At 32.5% G+C, this 22249-nt stretch overlaps 2 protein-coding genes across 2 annotated transcripts; both read right to left on the reverse strand.

The window, feature by feature from the left end:
- Window positions 1–566: 566 nt before the first annotated feature.
- Window positions 567–4401, reverse strand: LOC123712626 (leucine--tRNA ligase, cytoplasmic-like). Its single transcript, XM_045665833.1, has 5 exons — window positions 4380–4401; window positions 3606–3839; window positions 2762–2971; window positions 1555–1789; window positions 567–806 (listed from the first exon to the last, which is right to left on the reverse strand). The coding sequence occupies exons 1-5, from the start codon at window positions 4380–4382 to the stop codon at window positions 598–600; spliced, it is 891 nt and encodes a 296-aa protein (XP_045521789.1). The 5' UTR covers window positions 4383–4401; the 3' UTR covers window positions 567–597.
- Window positions 4402–8672: 4271 nt separating this feature from the next.
- On the reverse strand, window positions 8673–17777 carry LOC123712203 (leucine--tRNA ligase, cytoplasmic-like). Its single transcript, XM_045665200.1, has 2 exons — window positions 17487–17777; window positions 8673–8789 (listed from the first exon to the last, which is right to left on the reverse strand). Exons 1-2 carry the CDS (start codon window positions 17682–17684, stop codon window positions 8673–8675), a joined length of 315 nt encoding a protein of 104 aa, XP_045521156.1. The 5' UTR covers window positions 17685–17777.
- Window positions 17778–22249: the final 4472 nt, after the last annotated feature.

Raw genomic sequence — 22249 nt, forward strand, 5'->3', positions numbered from 1 at the left:
TTGGATTATTTAGGTATTTCGCGTTCGCATAGCCTGCGACCACCGGGGATCGCCGCCATATCGTTTTCGCGATGTTAAACATTTTTATGTGAATAAACGTTTATATGTTATTTAAATATAATATAAAATTGCAGCTCTTTTATTTTTTAACCCATTATAACTCCTTGCGACTATATAATCAAATTTTAATAAAACATTTAACATGAGATACACACACATACACATAATGCGATGAGACAGAAATTAACAAAACGTAAATCTATAGCTCTTCTGATGGCAATACTATATTTCGTCATTAAATACTTTATGCAGATGCATATACATTCGCAAAATGCTTACTTACACATTGATGTGCCTAAAGGCATGTTGGAAATTCACAACTGTATTCAGTGCTCACAACAAATAAACTAACCAATAAATTTCTAAACTTGACCGTAAAAACAAAGATTATTTTTTTAATAAAATTGTTCAAAGAGTTTTAGAAACTTTTCTTACGTTTCTTACCACTTTTCGAAGCATTAAAATCTCTAAACAAATAAAGGACTAACAAAATAAAACACTTATTATAAAAATAAATAAATATATTTCTGAAAACAATCACTTATCATAAGTATACACAAACTGTAAGCCGACGTCAATATTCGTTCCGTTCTGAACGAGTTCTATACGCGACGCTTCCACGTGTACGCGTATACCATCGCCATTGACGAGTTCCGCGCATTTTGTCACGTGATCGCCTGCTACTGGAATCTTGCGAGGACCTAACGCCGGATCAAGATATCGCCACAGCTTTAGAGCATTTATGTCTGAAAGTTAATAAAAAATATTTTCAGGGTTTTCAATTTAACTATATAGATATAATAGTTATTTAACTAAATTAAAGATTTAAGCTTGCGCCTGGTAGATATACCACACACACTACAGCGAGGAAATGCTGCCACAGGGACCAAATTTGTTTTAATTTTCTATTTATTCATTTTGAATTATTAATATTAATACTATGCATGTTAAAAATATTGTAAATACTGTATTTGTGTGTTTAAAATAAATTGTATTTTAAATTTACATACTAATAGTTATTTCTTACTATCGTAATCAAATAATTTGACAGTAAACTAACGTATACATAATAATTAACACACAATACATAGTGAGACAATTAAAAAATTACAGCTGACTGCTTTATACTTCCCAGCAATAGATGGCCTATATATAACCTTTATATCAAATTTATTTGACAAGTTCATGTAGCAGTCGCTGACCACGACTGCTGTGAAGAAACGTCGAGTTGTGTAAAAAATTGCGTTTATATTTCAATAGAACTAACTTTATCAAATTTTACTCGCATTATTTATTTACACACAAATATTATATTATTATAATACAAACAAACACAGAAATTCTCCCATTTGCTTTTAAGCCACAAACACTCTGTCAATCCAAGTGAATCCTTAGAGAATATTTCCTAGAATAGTTAAAACACTAATCCACTGAAAATGAGTATTACTGGTGACTATAACTTTGGATTTATTTTAACCAATTTTTTTTACTAACCTTTAATAGCCTTAATCTCTTTAGCGATCTTGGCTTTAATCTTCTCAACCGTATCCCCATCTACCAGGGTCACAGAAATGGTAAACAATCCACTCATCGGTGTGGGGTTGGTGAAGGTCACTGTAAGTCCAGGTACCGCAATAAAGTTGACATGTGGACTACCAGGCGCACAGTCTTCTATCGTTTTTTCTGGAGTATCAGGACTGTATGTATGTTTGACTTCGATTGCGTCAAGCTGTTGATTCAGAAAATTATACAATAATCCAATTATTTAAACAAATCTCCGATGACAGATAAAAAGTTTTGTAATAAATTGTTTTTTTTTTTAGACTATCTGTATACAATAAAGTACAGGTTTTTCGTTTACCCATTCTACTGTCCGTTTTGGTTAACGACAAGTTCAAACGTGTTTTGGGTAGAATTGTTTTACGTACGCAGTGAATATTATTGATTTATCTTTAATTATGTTATAATTACTAGAAATTTGTAATTTTCACCTAACAAGAAAACACGAGTTTTAACTAAATATTATCAAAGACTTTTAATCGAAAATAAAAATTCTGTGATTTGGCAAAGACCTACCGGAATCAACAACAGTCTTAACTGTTATAAAAGCAAAGAAAATAGGTCTTCAGGCGGCATTCGACGACGCCTACGATAAAATAACTTCGGTTTATGTTATTTTATTCATAGTAATGTAAATTGTTTTTATATTTTAACGTATGTATGTCAATTTATATCATGTTTGTCCTAATTATGTGGTTCAAATAAAATAAAAACATTTTTCTTCTTAATTCTTGTTTTCTTTAGGTCCCGATTACAAACATACTAAAAATTCAAAATGGAACCCCGACATAGCAGCCTATCGTTTAAGTCCGGTGTATAACTGTATGCATTAAGAAATATTCAAAACTTTAAAAATGTTACTAATGCGTTAAATGATTATTTAAATTGTCAAAGAATTATTTTGGTCCTTCGAAACAGACTAAGCTATAAAAAATTAACTTCATAATAAATACTCGAAGTAATATGAACATTAATATCGCATCGTTACTTTTATTAATTTACATGCTTAAATAATATGAATACAATTTAATTGTAGATTTGCGCCCATCTTGACATCTTTTCATATAAACATATTATATTTTCTACTGATAATATAAATAATTTATACGAAGCGGTAAATATTAAGCCTACAAATACTTACATCCAAAGTATTCAGCAGATATTGTTTGTTATCTTCAAGCAGTTGGGCCTCATCAAAGGCCAAGGCAACAGAGAGTGCTTCGGGACCAATCTTTTGTAGATTATCTCTTGTGGCTTGAACGAATGGCATCACTCTTTTCATATATTTTTTAAGATCGTTTATAGCAGAAAGTTTTGTTGATAATACTTTGTTATCGGGGAGACCTGAAGGCTGCAATCATAATGATTTGATGTTGAATATATATATATATATAAGTATGGTATAAAATAAACAGTTTTTATATAATTTTTTATACCAATAAGCGTTACGAGGTTAGAACTAATAAGTTACTATTTAAATAATTTTCACAAATATAACTTTTCGTTATTATTGCCATTAAAAAACTTAGACGAAGACGTTAATGTGTTTTCTAACTTCCCGTCAAGCTTTCGTCAACTCACTTTAACTGGACATATTTTTATATTTCCTTTTAATTGTAATTTGAATAAATTAATTCCCAACTAATTTTTGTGTGTATATAAAGTTTGACATGTTTTTTTTAATCTCATTTTTGTTAATTCTTTACAATGTTTGACAATGCCAATGGCAGTATAAACTTTGAGGTCTTAGCCACAGATTTCTATCTCTTTCGTGACCGTATGTTTTTTCTAATAGACAGATAGTCGATCAGACTTCGGCCGGTTTTCACAATGTAACGTACATACAGTAAACCGTACGAGCGAGTGTTAAATGCGCACATAGACAAAGGGATAATCGCACGCTAATCTTAAATTGCTTTGCACAATGTTTGAGGACACAATAAATAAATCAAGCGAAACTAATTACGTTATAACAGTATAGTTACCCCATTTAACTCCTTGAGAGTACTCAAAATCATATGTTGCCACTTCGGGTACTCCTTAGCGACCCATATCACCGCTTTATTCGGCTTCCGCTCCGGTTTGGGCGCTTCGCCTTTTTTAGGCTTTCGGACTGCGCAGTGATTCTTGAGGTAGATACGGAAAGAATGGGCGGCCTCCATTAAATAGTTACTGGCTTTCATTGCCACTATATCAATGTCACCCGCTTTTTTTTCTAGCTGATCGGAAGAAATGTAGGCCAATTATTCAAGAAGGAAGTGTTCATACTTAATCTACCAGCGATGAATGTACCTAAAGAGAAACCGCGTGTCGCCGTCGAATCAGCCGAAGGGGCGGGGCTTGACAAACTATTCGCCAACGGGCCCACATAACGTACGAGTACGTACGTTAATTTGCGGGTATTAATACCATAACCGCGTTCTGATTTAAGTTAACGCCGCACTCGAGTTTCTTCCGCGATTTAAACTAAATGCTAGACTAATACTTATATTGTAATTAGTATAAAATAATATCGCAGAAAAAAGCCGTAGTGCGGCTGTTACAGAATGAATTGAGCTTTTACATATGTATATATCCCTGTTAATTATGAAATGATTAGAAAATTGGAACATTATATCGTATTTTTATGTCAACAAATAAGTTCCGAGACGGTTTTTATGTTAATTGATTTATTTTAACCTTATTTTATCAGAATGTTTTCATTAAAAATTGCTTAGTTTAGCTATTGTTGTCGTTTAAAGGAAATAAATCTTACCTACCATGGATATTCTAGTATGTTTTAAATCTCAGTACATTCTGTAATCAATGTCAAAATCTCGTCTTATTCATAAACCTTTGCTAAAGGATTTTTGTCAGATATTTTATATAATGTCCATTCGACAATAGATAACTATTTGGCCGCAATTATGGCAACAATGGTGTCTAGTTAAATTTGGTTTATTTTTTTACTTGTGGAGTTTATTCTCGAATATTCTAATTGTATGGAATTATTAACACCTGCACTCTGAACTTACTAAAAAACTACTACTATATACTATAGGACCATTATAGACGCTTCTTAGTAGTTCTATAAAATTCAATACTCTATCGAAAAGCTTATTTGACAGATGACAGTGAAAAATAAAGTATTGTTAAGAGTAATCTATCTAAAACATGACTTTAAAAGGCGTTAAAGAGTAAAAGCACTGGTATAATAATAATTTATCTAAAAAAAACACAGTTAAAATATAGATTTTTATATGTAAGTTACGCGACACAGAACAGATTAGTCGAATCGACAATGACGTATGCATGTTAATAATATCTTGTTTAATATTAATACTATCATGGAGTTTTATTTGCTGGTTTTTTTATAGATTCATAATACGTATTTATATGAGTAAAAATATCAATAATTCCTCATGTGTTTACAAGTGAGTCATGCGACGCCATCTTGGCCAGAAAAAACATTTTGGCGCGTTTATGATAATAATAATTGAATTTGTATTTTAGTGAATATTACGCTGAAATGGTTTTTAAAATCTTGTCAAATATCTCGGTGTTATTTAGAAGCAAGTGAACTCGTGCCAGCAGTCTTAACAATACTTTGGTAGATTCAGGTGTTAAAAAGTCTAGGTAAAGCAAGCTAACCAATTAATTATGAGTATTCGAGGATTTACTTAATTTTAGAGGTAAATGCGAACGCGAATATGGAAAAGAATTAGGAACTATACGGCGACAGAGCGCATTAAAATTAAACAAATAAATGTTTTATTTACTTAGAACATAGATTTTACATAGATCTTCAATTTTAACGATAAATTCGTACTTTTGAATTTTTTTTAATATGAAGGCGAAGCCAATCTTGGGATTTCATTCATTTATGTATATAAGTGTGATTTGATTGATATTTTTTTTAAACTGAATGTATGTTTTAGTTTTATATATCACATGAACGTTCCTATAAAAATAATACCGTTGATTATATTACTAGACAGATGATGAGATTTCTATGTAAAATGTGTGAACACGTATGTATTTTAAAAGTTGTACGCCATAGATAAATAAATTCGCAAAAAATATTCAAATTAAGAATTCCATTAATTTTTTTTTATATATATAATAATTATTTAACATAACAGGTATATAAAAGTTATTGCTTGATTCTCATCAGATATAGTTATGTCAGTAAAGAGGCCTGATTCTCGTGACTGGAAGGACTTTTCTAAATAACATAATCATTTTTTACTTTCTTGCTTTAATGTTGCATGACCATGAATGCCAAGAGCGGAATTTTCACAGCATTCAAATGTATTTATATTATTTATGTTATAAGAAGTGTTTTATGGCAATAAAAAGTCTTTATAGTACGCAAACCTGCGTGGATGGATGAAGGGTTTGTTTCTTCGGTTTTTACTAGTAACTAAGTCAATATTGGTGAAAGTTTTTGTGGCCATTTCTTTTAGGTTGTAGCACGTGTTTTGTGTATGTTTTTTTTTTGGTTCTATATAGTGCCTTTTTCACAATAGACATATTTATGGTATCGTGAGAAACACAAAGACTGAGTTACGACCTAAATGCTTCTTTATGATCCTTATTCACGACATTCCAAAATATATTTTCTTACTTATTAAGCAAGAATTTTATTCAAAGTCAAAGGCAGTTACAATTTTTCACTCATGTCGCCTCGAAATAGTAGATTAATTTTGCATTTTAAATAAATTTAGTAATACAATGGAATCTCTATAACTCGAATGTCAAGGGAAATGCTAACGAGATTTTCAACTTAACAAGAACTTAGATACATATGATTTGACTGCTGAAATTTCGACATACGAAGCCGCGATTTCTATGTGTATTAAAGCCGTTATTTTGATTTAAACTACGTACAATGACAATAACAATACTCCGAACCCCGAACATTCTTTTTAATTGTTATTATTTCGGGGAATGCCAAGTAAGACGTCAATATATTTTATTAACTCCGACTTGTCCGTTTTTAGAGAGTATAAATATGTATTATCAATATTTCGTAGGGAAATAACATTTTGTTCGAGTAGCAACGTCTAAATAATTCGAGATACCGCACACTTAAAAGGTTCAGCGGAAAGGAATGGCAATTTTTTTGCGACTCACTGAGGATGTCGATTTAACGAGGTGCGAGTTATACAGATTACACTGTATTTTGTTTAATCAAATTATTTGTGGTAAATCAAGGATCAGCCCTAAATCACAGCTATGGAAATCGTTTTTTTTATTTGTGTTCGCATAGCCAGCGACCGCCGGGGATCGCCGCCATATCGTTTTCGCGATGTTAAACATTTTTATGTGAATAAACGTTTATATGTTATTTAAATATAATATAAAATTGCAACTCTTTTATTTTTTAACCCATTATAACTCCTTGCGACTATATAATCAAATTTTAATAAAACATTTAACATGAGTCTGTCCGACTGCTGTAATGCACTCGTAATCGATTCGATAGAAAGTAAAAAAATATCATCACAATGCCAATCTAGTGTTATACTCAATATGTCGGTGTTTTACGCAATATGTGTGTGTGTTTAAGTGTGCGCAATTACCATATATAAATTATTTAAAGCGATTTTTTTTTTGGTTTATTTGAATTCTTGATAACTAATGCGATGAGACAGAAATGAACAAAACGTAAATCATTGCTCTTCTGATGGCAATACTATATTTCGTCATTAAATACTTTATGCAGATGCATATACATTCGCAAAATGCTTACTTACACATTGATGTGCCTAAAGGCATGTTGGAAATTCACAACTGTATTCAGTGCTCACAACAAATAAACTAACCAATAAATTTCTAAACTTGACCGTAAAAACAAAGATTATTTTTTTAATAAAATTGTTCAAAGAGTTTTAGAAACTTTTCTTACGTTTCTTACCACTTTTCGAAGCATTAAAATCTCTAAACAAATAAAGGACTAACAAAATAAAACACTTATTATAAAAATAAATAAATATATTTCTGAAAACAATCACTTATCATAAGTATACACAAACTGTAAGCCGACGTCAATATTCGTTCCGTTCTGAACGAGTTCTATACGCGACGCTTCCACGTGTACGCGTATACCATCGCCATTGACGAGTTCCGCGCATTTCGTCACGTGATCGCCTGCTACTGGAATCTTGCGAGGACCTAACGCCGGATCAAGATATTGCCACAGCTTTAGAGCACTTATGTCTGAAAGTTAATAAAAAATATTTTCAGGGTTTTCAATTTAACTATATAGATATAATAGTTATTTAACTAAATTAAAGATTTAAGCTTGCGCCTGGTAGATATACCACACACACTACAGCGAGGAAATGCTGCCACAGGGACCAAATTTGTTTTAATTTTCTATTTATTCATTTTGAATTATTAATATTAATACTATGCATGTTAAAAATATTGTAAATACTGTATTTGTGTGTTTAAAATAAATTGTATTTTAAATTTACATACTAATAGTTATTTCTTACTATCGTAATCAAATAATTTGACAGTAAACTAACGTATACATAATAATTAACACACAATACATAGTGAGACAATTAAAAAATTACAGCTGACTGCTTTATACTTCCCAGCAATAGATGGCCTATATATAACCTTTATATCAAATTTATTTGACAAGTTCATGTAGCAGTCGCTGAACCCGACTGCTGTGAAGAAAAGTCGAGTTGTGTAAAAAATTGCGTTTATATTTCAATAGAACTAACTTTATCAAATTTTACTTGCATTATTTCATTACACAAAAATATTATATTATTATAATACAAACAAACACAGAAATTGTCCTATTTGCTTTTAAGCCACAAACACTCTGTCAATTCAAGTGAATCCTTAGAGAATATTTCCTAGAATAGTAAAAACACTGGACCCACTGAAAATGACATAAGCTTGGATTTATTTTAACCATTTTTTTTACTAACCTTTAATAGCTTTAATCTCTTTAGCGATCTTGGCTTTAATCTTCTCAACCGTATCCCCATCTACCAGGGTCACAGAAATGGTAAACAATCCACTCATCGGTGTGGGGTTGGTGAAGGTCACTTAAGTCCAGGTACCGCAATAACGTTGACATGTGGACTACCAGGCGCACAGTCTTCTATCGTTTTTTCTGGAGTATCAGGACTGTCTGTATGTTTGACTTCGATTGCGTCAAGCTGTTGATTCAGAAAATTATACAATAATCCAATTATTTAAACAAATCTCCGATGACAGATAAAAAGTTTTGTAATAAATTGATTTTTTTTTAGACTATCTGTATACAATAAAGTACAGGTTTTTCGTTTACCCATTCTACTGTCCGTTTTGGTTAACGACAAGTTCAAACGTGTTTTGGGTAGAATTGTTTTACGTACTGTTATAACTGTTTATGAATATAGCTTTTTAAAAAAACAAAATATGAATTTGGAGCAACCGTCTTGAGTAAGGAGTAGGATACAACTAACTGGGGTTAGAGCGGATGTTGGTTTTATAGGAAGCAAAGTGTTTATGTGTTGAAAAGGAATAATGAAGTCAGCTCTAAGGCTAACAGAATAAGGGTGTAACATCTCCTGGGGTAAGACTAAACTTCGGGGTTATAATTCGAAGTTTAGGAAAAGATATACTCTATAGGTGCCTTCTGATGCTAGGTGCTGGGATATTTTTTGTTTGATTAATTTCAGGATTAGAGTGATGGGGTTGTATGGATTCTTGAGATATAGAAGAGGTAATAGGGGTAACTTGAGTTATAGGTAAGTCACCAAGTTGTGATTGAGAGGATCTAGATAGGAGACGGCTGCGTTTCTTTATTATAAAAGAAATCTTAAAAATACAGTACATTAATATAATTCCTATGATTATATAGAAAATGATTGAATACTGAGTCTCGTATTTTAAAATTGTATGTTGATTTATAATTTCATCAGCGGTAGCTGATATGACCTTTGATTTTGATTTAAGTTCGTTTGCATAAGTGTCTAAGTTAATATTTAATAGTTTTAAAGGAGCCTCATTATTCAATTTGTTTACAACCTTATCGAAATTACAACATGAATCATTAATTAGATTGAAATCTGATTGTACGTGAATATCTGTGGTATTAAGAGAATATACTTTTAGCTTGGGAATTAATTTCGTACCTTTACAATGTGCTTTACAGTTAATGGGGATTTTAACAATTCCAATGCCGTGTAGATTTTTCTCGATTACATTTTGGTTTAAGCATTCTATAAACAGTTTATTGGTATGAGATTGTATATAAAGCCAATTGTTATTATAAAGAGTTTTCCAAATATCTACTGTACCATGTATGAATTCTATTTTACATTGGTTTGGGAGTTTATTAATTAAATTTAACAGGATTTCAGTTTCACAACTAGGGTTTTCAGTTGTTGAAAAGGTGTTCATGATGTCACAAATATAGTTGTTGAGATTAACAAATTTGCAGGTATTAAGACTATCTAAATGACAATATTCTGACTTGTCTTTGGTCACTCCGATATATTTAAAACTAGGAATAATAAAACTGAAAGCGGTTGGATTAACATTGCTATAGGGCGTTGGTAGTGCTATTGTTTCATATAAATTAAAACTAATTGGAGACACTAATGGAATTCTTAGAATAAAAATGATTTTGTTATTAAAGCTATAACACGTTACACCGGATACATTCATTAACGAGTACATGTTGTTTAATTCTAATTCTACTGGGAACTTATAATCTACAGGTAAATGTTTATAATAGTCAACGAGTTCTAAGTACAGTTGTTTGGGCGTTAAGATGGCCGGATGAAGGATGTTTTGATTACTGAGAATGATCGCATAGACAATGTCAGAGAGTTGAAACGACAATGTTAGCATGGAAGCTTCTAAGCTGTTTATTATAGAATTAATTTTGGATTTTACTAATATTTGATCGGAAATTACACTTAAGTTTTTTATATGTACTGAGAATTCGTTGATAGCGTTATTAAGATTGGCTTCGTTAATTTTAATTTTATATAAGGTTTCATTAATTTTAAATAGAGTGGAACTAGTGACTAATATGTTTTCTTTTATTAAGGAGGCCAACCTTTTTTCATTATTTTCGCTATTACGTATTGCGTTATCATATCTGATAGCATCGTCCTCATTTAGGGTGCCAAAAACTATTTTAGCAAGGGATCCGATGCCACCAAGCCAGGCTGATCTTTTATGTCTGTTGCTGTCCGTTAAATGGGAAATAGAAGAAAACTCATTAACTAAGTCATGGTATCTGACTGTTAAGGGTTCTAGTATGTTTTGACATTCTAGATTGTCTATTGTTTCTAATTGTAGTTGTCGACATATGTATTTAATGGTAACTAAAATTGAATTTATATTTCCTAAGTGTGGTTCTATGTGGGATATATCGAGAGGTGATACAATATCTAAATACCCAGTGTTTATGTTTAGTTTCCCAATCGGGTCAAAATACAACCCGGGACTGTGAGTGATTGGATGTATGAATTCTCCGTAGGCCAATATGCTGTAACGAAAATATTATCTTAATAAATGTAATTTATATGGTTAATAAAATAAGATAATATAGTAAAATTAATAATAGATTCTAACGTTATTAACATTATAATATGTTATAGTCATGTGAAACATTAGCGGGTTTCACTTCACCGAAATGATGTGTGACATGACGTCTGTTAATAAGTAAGGTAAGGTTATTTTTGCCGTTTATCCTTATTATTTTATAAGGGCCTTTCCATATAGGGGAAGGTGCTTTTCGGAGTCTTAAATGATTTTTAACATAGACATAATCGCCTACTTTATACGTTATGGGTCTGGTATGAGAGTCGTAATATTGTTTTGACCTTTCTTTAGCTTTCGTGATATTTTCGAGGGCTTTTTCTCTTGAGTATTTTAATCTATGAGTTAGCATTTTGAGATACTCAGGGTATGTGGTATCAGGATTTGTATTATATATTGAATCAGGAATAGAGGGTTTTTGTCCAAACAAAAGTTCGTAAGGGGTGTAGTTAGTAGTACAATGAACGGATGTATTATAGGTCATAATAGCCGTGTATACATATCTAGGCCAATTATCTTGTTCTTGGTTAACAAATGATTTGAGGTATTCCTTTAACGTGGAATGACTACGTTCTAGGGCGCCTTGTGTTTGTGGGTGGTAAGGGCTTGACCAGAGTTGTTTTATTTTCATGAAATCACAAGTTTTCTTGAAGAGGTTTGACGTAAAATTTGTACCTTGATCCGTGAGAATACTTTTAGGTATACCGAAGAGTGTGATAAAATGTATTAAACAGTCACTTGTTTCTTCGGCGGTCGTGGAACGGATTGGATATGCAACGGAAAACTTTGTGAGATCATCTTGTAGAGTTAGTATGAATTTTATCTTTGCAGTTCCTGATTCAGGTAATGAACCTACTATATCCATTGCGATGCGTTGGAAAGGAATAGTAGAAGTAGTAGTAATTTGCATCGGTGCTCTGTTTAATTTTCTCAAGGATTTATTTTCTTGACATGATTTACAGGATCTTACATAGTTTTCTATATCACTGCGCATGCCCTTCCAGTGATATTTTTCCTGGATGCGTTTGACCATGCGAATAGTGCCTAAATGACCTGCGATAGGTATGTCATGATTTTCTTTTAGAATTTTCTTTATTTCAGAAAGTGAAGGGAAAATAAGACAATTTTTATGAATAGTAATGAAGATATTGGAATTATGAAATAGAATTAAAATTATATTATACAGTTTTGTGTATATATGGGATTCGAAAGGATCTTTAAAATTAGTAATACTTATTTGTTGATAAGATTTAGAGATAATTTCATCACGTAGAGTTTTTAAGCTAATGTAAATATCTTCATAAGATGAATTGTCGAAATGGTGAACTTTTGTAAATAATAAATATATGATCTTATCGCGAATATTTAACAAGATATAAGAATATAGAGTTCTTTCTTTATTTAGGAATTCTTCTTTATTTGTTAGTTCCGAAAGTATTTCTTCGACATAGGGATTGCTATCATCTAAGTCGATTGAAGTTGGTATGATAATGACTTTGTCGGAACTTTTAAGGATAGACGATAGTTTGATTCTAGAATTTTAGCGTTAGACTCAAAGGTTTTGGATTTTGTTAACTTAGAAAACTGTGAATAATTTCCATTGAATAGTTCTTGAATTAAAGGTTCAGATCGGTCTGAATCTTGTGTAATAGGAGAGTCAATATTAGGAATTTCAGGGAATTTAGGAATGGTTAATTGGTCGGTTTCGGAGTTATTTGGATTACCTGTATCTGGTTGAGATTCCAGGTTTAGGAATTCATCTAAAACCTTTTGAGGGTCGATGGGAGAATCGGATATGTTATCGATTTGGATTTCAGGGTGTGACATGGTTTCCATTGGAATGGGTGACATGAAAGCGTCATCTGGATTAAATGATGGTGGAGTGACGAGAAGATCCATTAGTCCCGAATCTAGTGTGGCGTCTTGAGGATTTGGAATGTTACTAGGATGTTCTATAGGTAATATAGGATTTACGGGATAACGGGATAAGGCGTCGGCGGCGGAATTTAGTTTTCCTTTTTTATAAATGATTTCATAATCGTATTCCTCAAGCTTGAGGCGCCACCGCTGCAGCTTACTGGAAGGATCTTTATGATTGAATAGCCATTTAAGTGGTTTATGATCTGTAATGATTTGGAATTTTTGTCCATATAAAATGTCTTACAGCCAAATATGATAGCTAACAACTCCTTTTCAGTTGTGCTATAATTGGATTCACTTTTATTGAGAGTTCGGGATGCGAAAGCAATAGGTCTTTCTTGACCTGTTGATCCTTGTGAAAGGACTACTCCGAGAGCATGGTTAGAAGCATCCGTTGTAAGAATGAAAGGTTTCGTGAAATCAGGATAGCACAGGACTGGTGCTGAAGTAAGTTTTTCTTTAAGGAGTTCAAATGTTAATTGTTGTTGATTTTCCCATGAAAAGATTTGATCCTTTTTGAGGAGAGAGGTAAGGGGTTTTGCAATGTTTGAGAAGTCTGGAATAAATCTTCGATAATATGAAACAAGGCCGAGGAAAGATTTTATATCTTTCGGATTTTTAGGAATTGGGAATTTTATTACAGCTTTGACCTTGTCTGGATTTGGCTTGACACCGTCTTCGGAAATAATATGCCCAAGATAACCGGCTTCGCGACGCAGAAACTCGCATTTGTCTGGTTGTAATTTGAGATTGAACTCGCGCATTCTCTGGAAGATGGATTCGAGATTTTTTATATGTATATTAAGATCAGGAGAGTAGCAGACTATGTCATCTAAGTAAACAAAGCACCTGTCTCCTTGGAGTCCTGACAATACAGAGTTCATCAGCCTTTGGAAGGTTGCTGGGGCATTTTTCAGTCCGAATGGCATTCGACAGAATTGAAAATGACCTTCAGGTACTGTGAAGGCGGTTTTGGGTTTATCCTCATTCTTAAGTTGGATTTGGTGAAAGCCTGATGCTAGATCTAACGTGGAGAAATATTTGCTACACCCAAGTTGGTCAAGGATTTCTGCAATCTGAGGAATAGGATACGTGTCGCCTATTGAAATATCATTTAACTTACGAGAATCTATAACAATACGCCATTTTTGTACGTTAGAAGCATCTAGTTTCTTGGGTACCACCCAAATTGGTGAGGACCATGGGGAATTAGAAGGTTCAATTATGTGTTGTTTTAACATCTTGTCGATTTGGTTACGGACTTCGACTTTGTGTATTTATGAAACGGAACGGAAAACGATATGTTTTGGTATGAATTAGAATGTCGGTGGTTGTTCTAATCTCATGTCTCATGGCATTAGTATATGTGAGGTTTTCGTTTGGAAGATGAAATATATCCGAATAATAAGAGCATAGTTGGAGAAGAGCTTCTCTTTCTTCATTATTTAAGTGAAAAATTCGTAGTTGATTTAAGACTTCCTTGGTTCTTTGAACAGTACATTTGGTTGTACTAATATGATTAATAAATATTGTTGAATATTTATTAATCATATTAGTACAACAGTTTATAAGTGTCTATAGGAGTTAAATTAAGATTAAAATTTGATTTCAGGTTTATAGGTTCCTCTGAAATATTTAGGACTGATACATTAATTCTTTTATTTTCTTTTACAGTTACTAAGCAGTTAGCTACCAATAGGTTAGGATAAATCTTTTGATCTAGGATTAAACCTTCTTTTAATTTAGGATTGGAAATAGAGCATTCGATTATAGCTTCGGTTCTTGGCGGAATTAAATAGATAGGTTCATTAAAAAATAGTTTGGTCGTAATTTTACCTATATAGAGTAAGTCCTTTGTGTAATCTATTTTACAGCTGAGGGCGTTAAGCATGTCGGAACCTATGATACCATCGTATGGTAAATTAATATTATTTACAATGTGAAATTTATGAGTCAATGTGGAATTTGAAATTTTTAGTTTTAACTGAAAATGACCAGCTGTATTAATAGCTTCGTCTGAAGAATCGATTCCTTTTATTTGAATAGATTCTTTAATGATTCGGGGTTGTTTCTGAATTGATATGTTTTTCAAAAGGCTTATCGATGATCCAGAGTCTACTAAAAGGGATAATGGGATATCAGATACTGATGAATCAACCAAGACATGAGGTAAGAGCGTTTTCGAAGGGTCGCTGAGTATTTCATAGGATCTAGTAGGCTTTGGCAGGTTAGTGGTACACTCCTGCGCAGATACAGAGGATTTAGTAGTTGGCAGGTCAGAGGTTTTACTCTGCTGCACGGATACAGAGGATTTAGTAATTGGCAGGTCAGAGGTTTTATTCTGCTGCACGGATACAGAGGATTTAGTAGTTGGCAGGTCAGAGGTTTTACTCTGCTGCACGGATACAGAGGATTTAGTAATTGGCAGGTCAGAGGTTTTATTCTGCTGCACGGATACAGAGGATTTAGTAATTGGCAGGTCAGAGGTTTTATTCTGCTGCACGGATACAGAGGATTTAGTAATTGGCAGGTCAGAGGTTTTATTCTGCTGCACGGATACAGAGGATTTAGTAGTTAGCAGGTCAGAGGTTTTACTCTGCTGCACGGATACAGAGGATTTAGTAATTGGCGTTGAGGGTGTCGATTTTCGAATTGAAGGTCCCGCACGACACCGGGACGAGACGGTTACTCGTTTTTTGAATCAGAATCGTAATCGACCGTGTCGTAACCCTCGTTTGAGTCGGAATTTGAGTTGTCCTGTTGAATAAGGTTATGGACACGCTGAGGTGTCCTTGGATTTTGAGATTTAAATTTATTATTATATTCCCTCTTTCTGCAATTTTCTAAGGTATGCCCTGAATTTTTACAATATTTGCAGAAAGGAATTGGTTTCGGGTTTGAAGAAGTAGGAGGAGGATCGGATTTGTGAATTGAGACTTTAGTAAATTTTTCTTTATGGGAATTTGTTTTGAATAGGAATTGTTGGATTTTTTCTTCGGAAGTGGCGATGTTGATAGCTTCGTTGAGCGACTTTGGAGATTTACATCTAACGATGTTGGAGATTCTTGGGGACAACCCCATTTGAAAGTGATGGAGGGCTAATTCTTCCATAGCCGCGGTTCTGCCATACATTTCCCTATTCTTATGCCCGTGGTTGATTGATATTTCCGTTAATAATTGTGAAAGGTATGTTTCTATTCTAAGTGCATATTGGCTGACGGGTTCATTGGCTAACTGTTTACACTCTTGCAAGTCTGTGAGTAAATGTGTGTAATGTTTTCTTTCGCTAAACTGGGTTTTAAGAAATTCTTTGAGTTGGGGCCAATTCGAAAATTCTTTAATTGAACAGGCTGTTTCTGCTTTACCCTCTAATTGGCAAAGAATGAATTTAAATAAGATTTCTTTTTGATATTCTGAAGCTAGTTCGTAAGCATTATTACAGTTTGATAGGAATGAATTTAATTTGTTTCTAGAACCGTCGAATGGTTTAATGAATTTAAGTAGAATTGATAACTCTAATTCGGATCTAGTTTGTAAAATTGTAGGTGAAGGTTTCTTTTTTGATCTGGTGATAGGTCCAGGAGGGGGAAGAAGAGCGTTTTCATCTTCTGTGTCAGTGATGCAGACTTCGGGTTTGGTACCACCCGGGCTTAGTGTTCGGCTTTCCATTTTAATATTACACACAAAATAAAATATACACAGAACTTACAAAAGTAAATAGAAAAAATAAAACAATTTAAAATAATATGACCAAAGACTTACAGAATATTTAATGTCTTGAGAATGGATAGTATAAACATCCCGTCGAGGTTGTTGCTGTAGTTGATTGTCACTCTCGATGCTGATGAGATGAATTGATATTAATTTATGGTTGTTGCAGATTTACGGGCACTTGAATAAGGTTGAGTTGTTTGCAGTTATTTATATATATTCCTTTTTTTCTTAAGGATGGATTTTTCCGATTAACTCCTGAATATGAATTGCTCTCACGTGTAGGAAGTGGTATTGCTTTTAGATAAATGGGCACTTGCACTTTTCCACTTTTTAAACTTTTCACACGCGTAACTTAGAGACGAACCGAGGATTTATTTAAAAATCCCTTTGCGCTGCCACCAATTGTTATAACTGTTTATGAATATAGCTTTTTAAAAAAACAAAATATGAATTTGGAGCAACCGTCTTGAGTAAGTAGTAGGATACAACTAACTGGGGTTAGAGCGGATGTTGGTTTTATAGGAAGCAAGGTGTTTATGTGTTGAAAAGGAATAATGAAGTCAGCTCTAAGGCTAACAGAATAAGGGTGTAACAGCACGCTAATCTTAAATTGCTTTGCACAATGTTTAAGGACACAATAAATAAATCAAGCGAAACTAATTACGTTATAACAGTATAGTTACCCCATTTAACTCCTTGAGAGTACTCAAAATCATATGTTGCCACTTCGGGTACTCCTTAGCGACCCATATCACCGCCTTATTCGGCTTCCGCTCCGGTTTGGGCGCTTCGCCTTTTTTAGGCTTTCGGACTGCGCAGTGATTCTTGAGGTAGATACGGAAAGAATGGGCGGCCTCCATTAAATAGTTACTGGCTTTCATTGCCACTATATCAATGTCACCCGCTTTTTTTTCTAGCTGGTCGGAAGAAATGTAGGCCAATTATTCAAGAAGGAAACAAACTATTCGCCAACGGGCCCACATAACGTACGAGTACGTACGTTAATTTGCGGGTATTAATACCATAACCGCGTTCTGATTTAAGTTAACGCCGCACTCGAGTTTCTTCCGCGATTTAAACTAAATGCTAGACTAATACTTATATTGTAATTAGTATAAAATAATATCGCAGAAAAAAGCCGTAGTGCGGCTGTTACAGAATGAATTGAGCTTTTACATATGTATATGTCCCTGTTAATTATGAAATGATTAGAAAATTGCAACATTATATCGTATTTTTATGTCAACAAATAAGTTCCGAGACGGTTTTTATGTTAATTGATTTATTTTAACCTTATTTTATCAGAATGTTTTCATTAAAAATTGCTTAGGTTAGCTATTGTTGTCGTTTAAAGGAAATAAATCTTACCTACCAGTATGTTTTAAATCTCAGTACATTCTGTAATCAATGTCAAAATCTCGTCTTATTCATAAACCTTTGGTAAAGGATTTTTGTCATATATTTTATATAATGTCCATTCGACAATAGATAACTATTTGGCCGCAATTATGGCAACAATGGTGTCTAGTTAAATTTGGTTTATTTTTTAACTTGTGGAGTTTATTCTCGAATATTCTAATTGTATGGAATTATTAACACCTGCACTCTGAACTTACTAAAATGCTACTACTATAGGACCATTATAGACGCTTCTTAGTAGTTCTATAAAATTCAATACTCTATCGAAAAGCCTATTTGACAGATGACAGTGAAAAATAAAGTATTGTTAAGAGTAATCTATCTAAAACTAGACTTTAAAAGGCGTTAAACAGTAAAATCACTGGTATAATAATAATTTATCTAAAAAAAACACAGTTAAAATATAGATTTTTATATGTCAGTTACGCGACACAGAACAGATTAGTCGAATCGACAATGACGTATACATGTTGATAATATCTTGTTTAATATTAATACTATGGAGTTTTATTTGCTGGTTTTTTTTATAGATTCATAATACGTATTTATATGAGTAAAAATCTCAATAATTCCTCATGTGTTTACAGTGAGTCATGCGACGCCATCTTGGCCAGAAAAAACATTTTGGCGCGTTTATGATAATAAGAATTGAATTTGTAGTTTAGTGAATATTACGCTGAAATGGTTTTTAAAATCTTGTCAAATATCTCGGTGTTATTTAGAAGCAGGTGAACTCGTGCCAGCAGTCTTAACAATACTTTGGTAGATTCAGGTGTTAAAAAGTCTAGGTAAAGCAAGCTAACCAATTAATTATGAGTATTCGAGGATTTACTTAATTTTAGAGGTAAATGCGAACGCGAATATGGAAAAGTATTAGGAACTATACGGCGACAGAGCGCATTAAAATTAAACATATAAATGTTTTATTTACTTAGAACATAGATTTTACATAGATCTTCAATTTTAACGATAAATTCGTACTTATGAATTTTTTTTTAATATGAAATCTTGGGATTTCATTCATTTATGTATATAAGTGTGATTTGATTCAATTCTTTTTTAAACTGAACGTATGTTTTAGTATTATATATCACATGAACGTTCCTATAAAAATAATACCGTTGATTATATTACTAGACAGATGATGAGATTTCTATGTAAAATGTGTGAACACATATGTATTTTAAAAGTTGTACGCCATAGATAAATAAATTCGCAAAAAATATTCAAATTAAGAATTCCATTAATTTTTTAAATAATTATTTAACAAAACAGGAATATAAAAGTTATTGCTTGATTCTCATCAGATATAGTTATGTCAGTAAAGAGGCCTGATTCTCGTGACTGGAAGGACTTTTCTAAATAACATAATCATTTTTTACTTTATTGCTTTAATGTTGCATGACCATGAATGCCAAGAGCGGAGTTTTCACAGCATTCAAATGCATTTATATTATTTATGTTATAAGAAGTGTTTTATGGCAATAAAAAGTCTTTATAGTACGCAAACCTGCGTGGATGGATGAAGGGATGTCTAAGTCAATATTGGTGAAATTTTTTGTGGCCATTTCTTTTAGTTTTTTGGTTCTATTTAGTGCCTTTTTCACAATAGACATATTTATGGTATCGTGAGAAACACAAAGACTGAGTTACGACCTAAATGCTACTTTATGATCCTTATTTACGACATTCCAAAATATATTTTCTTACTTATTAAGCAAGAATTTTATTCAAAGTCAAAGGCAGTTACAATTTTTCACTCATGTTTGTCGTCTCGAAATAGTAGATTAATTTTGCATTTTAAATAAATTTAGTAATACAATGGAATCTCTATAACTCGAATGTCAAGGGAAATGCTAACGAGATTTTCAACTTAACAAGAACTTAGATACATATGATTTGACTGCTGAAATTTCGACATACGAAGCCGCGATTTCTATGTGTATTTTTCCATTTGTAGAGTCGAATTTGAATCACAATTCAAATAAGTTTTGTTGTATATATTTTTACATATTAATGAAGTAAACTGTACACTAAACAAATCCGTTATTTTGATTTAAACTACGTACAATGACAATAACAATACTCCGAACCCCGAACATTCTTTTTAATTGTTATTATTTCGGGGAATGCCAAGTAAGACGTCAATATATTTTATTAACTCCGACTTGTCCGTTTTTAGAGAGTATAAATATGTATTATCAATATTTCGTAGGGAAATAACATTTTGTTCGAGTAGCAACGTCTAAATAATTCGAGATACCGCACACTTAAAAGGTTCAGCGGAAAGGAATGGCAATTTTTTTGCGACTCACTGAGGATGTCGATTTAACGAGGTGCGAGTTATACAGATTACACTGTATTTTGTTTAATCAAATTGTTTGTGGTAAATCAAGGATCAGCCCTAAATCACAGCTATGGAAATCGTTTTTTTTATTTGTGTTCGCATAGCCAGCGACCGCCGGGGATCGCCGCCATATCGTTTTCGCGATGTTAAACATTTTTATGTGAATAAACGTTTATATGTTATTTAAATATAATATAAAATTGCAACTCTTTTATTTTTTAACCCATTATAACTCCTTGCGACTATATAATCAAATTTTAATAAAACATTTAACATGAGTCTGTCCGACTGCTGTAATGCACTCGTAATCGATTCGATAGAAAGTAAAAAAATATCATCACAATGCCAATCTAGTGTTATACTCAATATGTCGGTGTTTTACGCAATATGTGTGTGTGTTTAAGTGTGCGCAATTACCATATATAAATTATTTAAAGCGATTTTTTTTTTGGTTTATTTGAATTCTTGATAACTAATGCGATGAGACAGAAATGAACAAAACGTAAATCTATAGCTCTTCTGATGGCAATACTATATTTCGTCATTAAATACTTTATGCAGATGCATATACATTCGCAAAATGCTTACTTACACATTGATGTGCCTAAAGGCATGTTGGAAATTCACAACTGTATTCAGTGCTCACAACAAATAAACTAACCAATAAATTTCTAAACTTGACCGTAAAAACAAAGATTATTTTTTTAATAAAATTGTTCAAAGAGTTTTAGAAACTTTTCTTACGTTTCTTACCACTTTTCGAAGCATTAAAATCTCTAAACAAATAAAGGACTAACAAAATAAAACACTTATTATAAAAATAAATAAATATATTTCTGAAAACAATCACTTATCATAAGTATACACAAACTGTAAGCCGACGTCAATATTCGTTCCGTTCTGAACGAGTTCTATACGCGACGCTTCCACGTGTACGCGTATACCATCGCCATTGACGAGTTCCGCGCATTTTGTCACGTGATCGCCTGCTACTGGAATCTTGCGAGGACCTAACGCCGGATCAAGATATCGCCACAGCTTTAGAGCATTTATGTCTGAAAGTTAATAAAAAATATTTTCAGGGTTTTCAATTTAACTATATAAATATAATAGTTATTTAACTAAATTAAAGATTTAAGCTTGCGCCTGGTAGATATACCACACACACTACAGCGAGGAAATGCTGCCACAGGGACCAAATTTGTTTTAATTTTCTATTTATTCATTTTGAATTATTAATATTAATACTATGCATGTTAAAAATATTGTAAATACTGTATTTGTGTGTTTAAAATAAATTGTATTTTAAATTTACATACTAATAGTTATTTCTTACTATCGTAATCAAATAATTTGACAGTAAACTAACGTATACATAATAATTAACACACAATACATAGTGAGACAATTAAAAAATTACAGCTGACTGCTTTATACTTCCCAGCAATAGATGGCCTATATATAACCTTTATATCAAATTTATTTGACAAGTTCATGTAGCAGTCGCTGAACCCGACTGCTGTGAAGAAAAGTCGAGTTGTGTAAAAAATTGCGTTTATATTTCAATAGAACTAACTTTATCAAATTTTACTTGCATTATTTCATTACACAAAAATATTATATTATTATAATACAAACAAACACAGAAATTGTCCTATTTGCTTTTAAGCCACAAACACT

This window comes from Pieris brassicae, chromosome 7 (genome assembly GCF_905147105.1).
Source record: "Pieris brassicae chromosome 7, ilPieBrab1.1, whole genome shotgun sequence".
NCBI lineage: Eukaryota > Metazoa > Arthropoda > Insecta > Lepidoptera > Pieridae > Pieris > Pieris brassicae.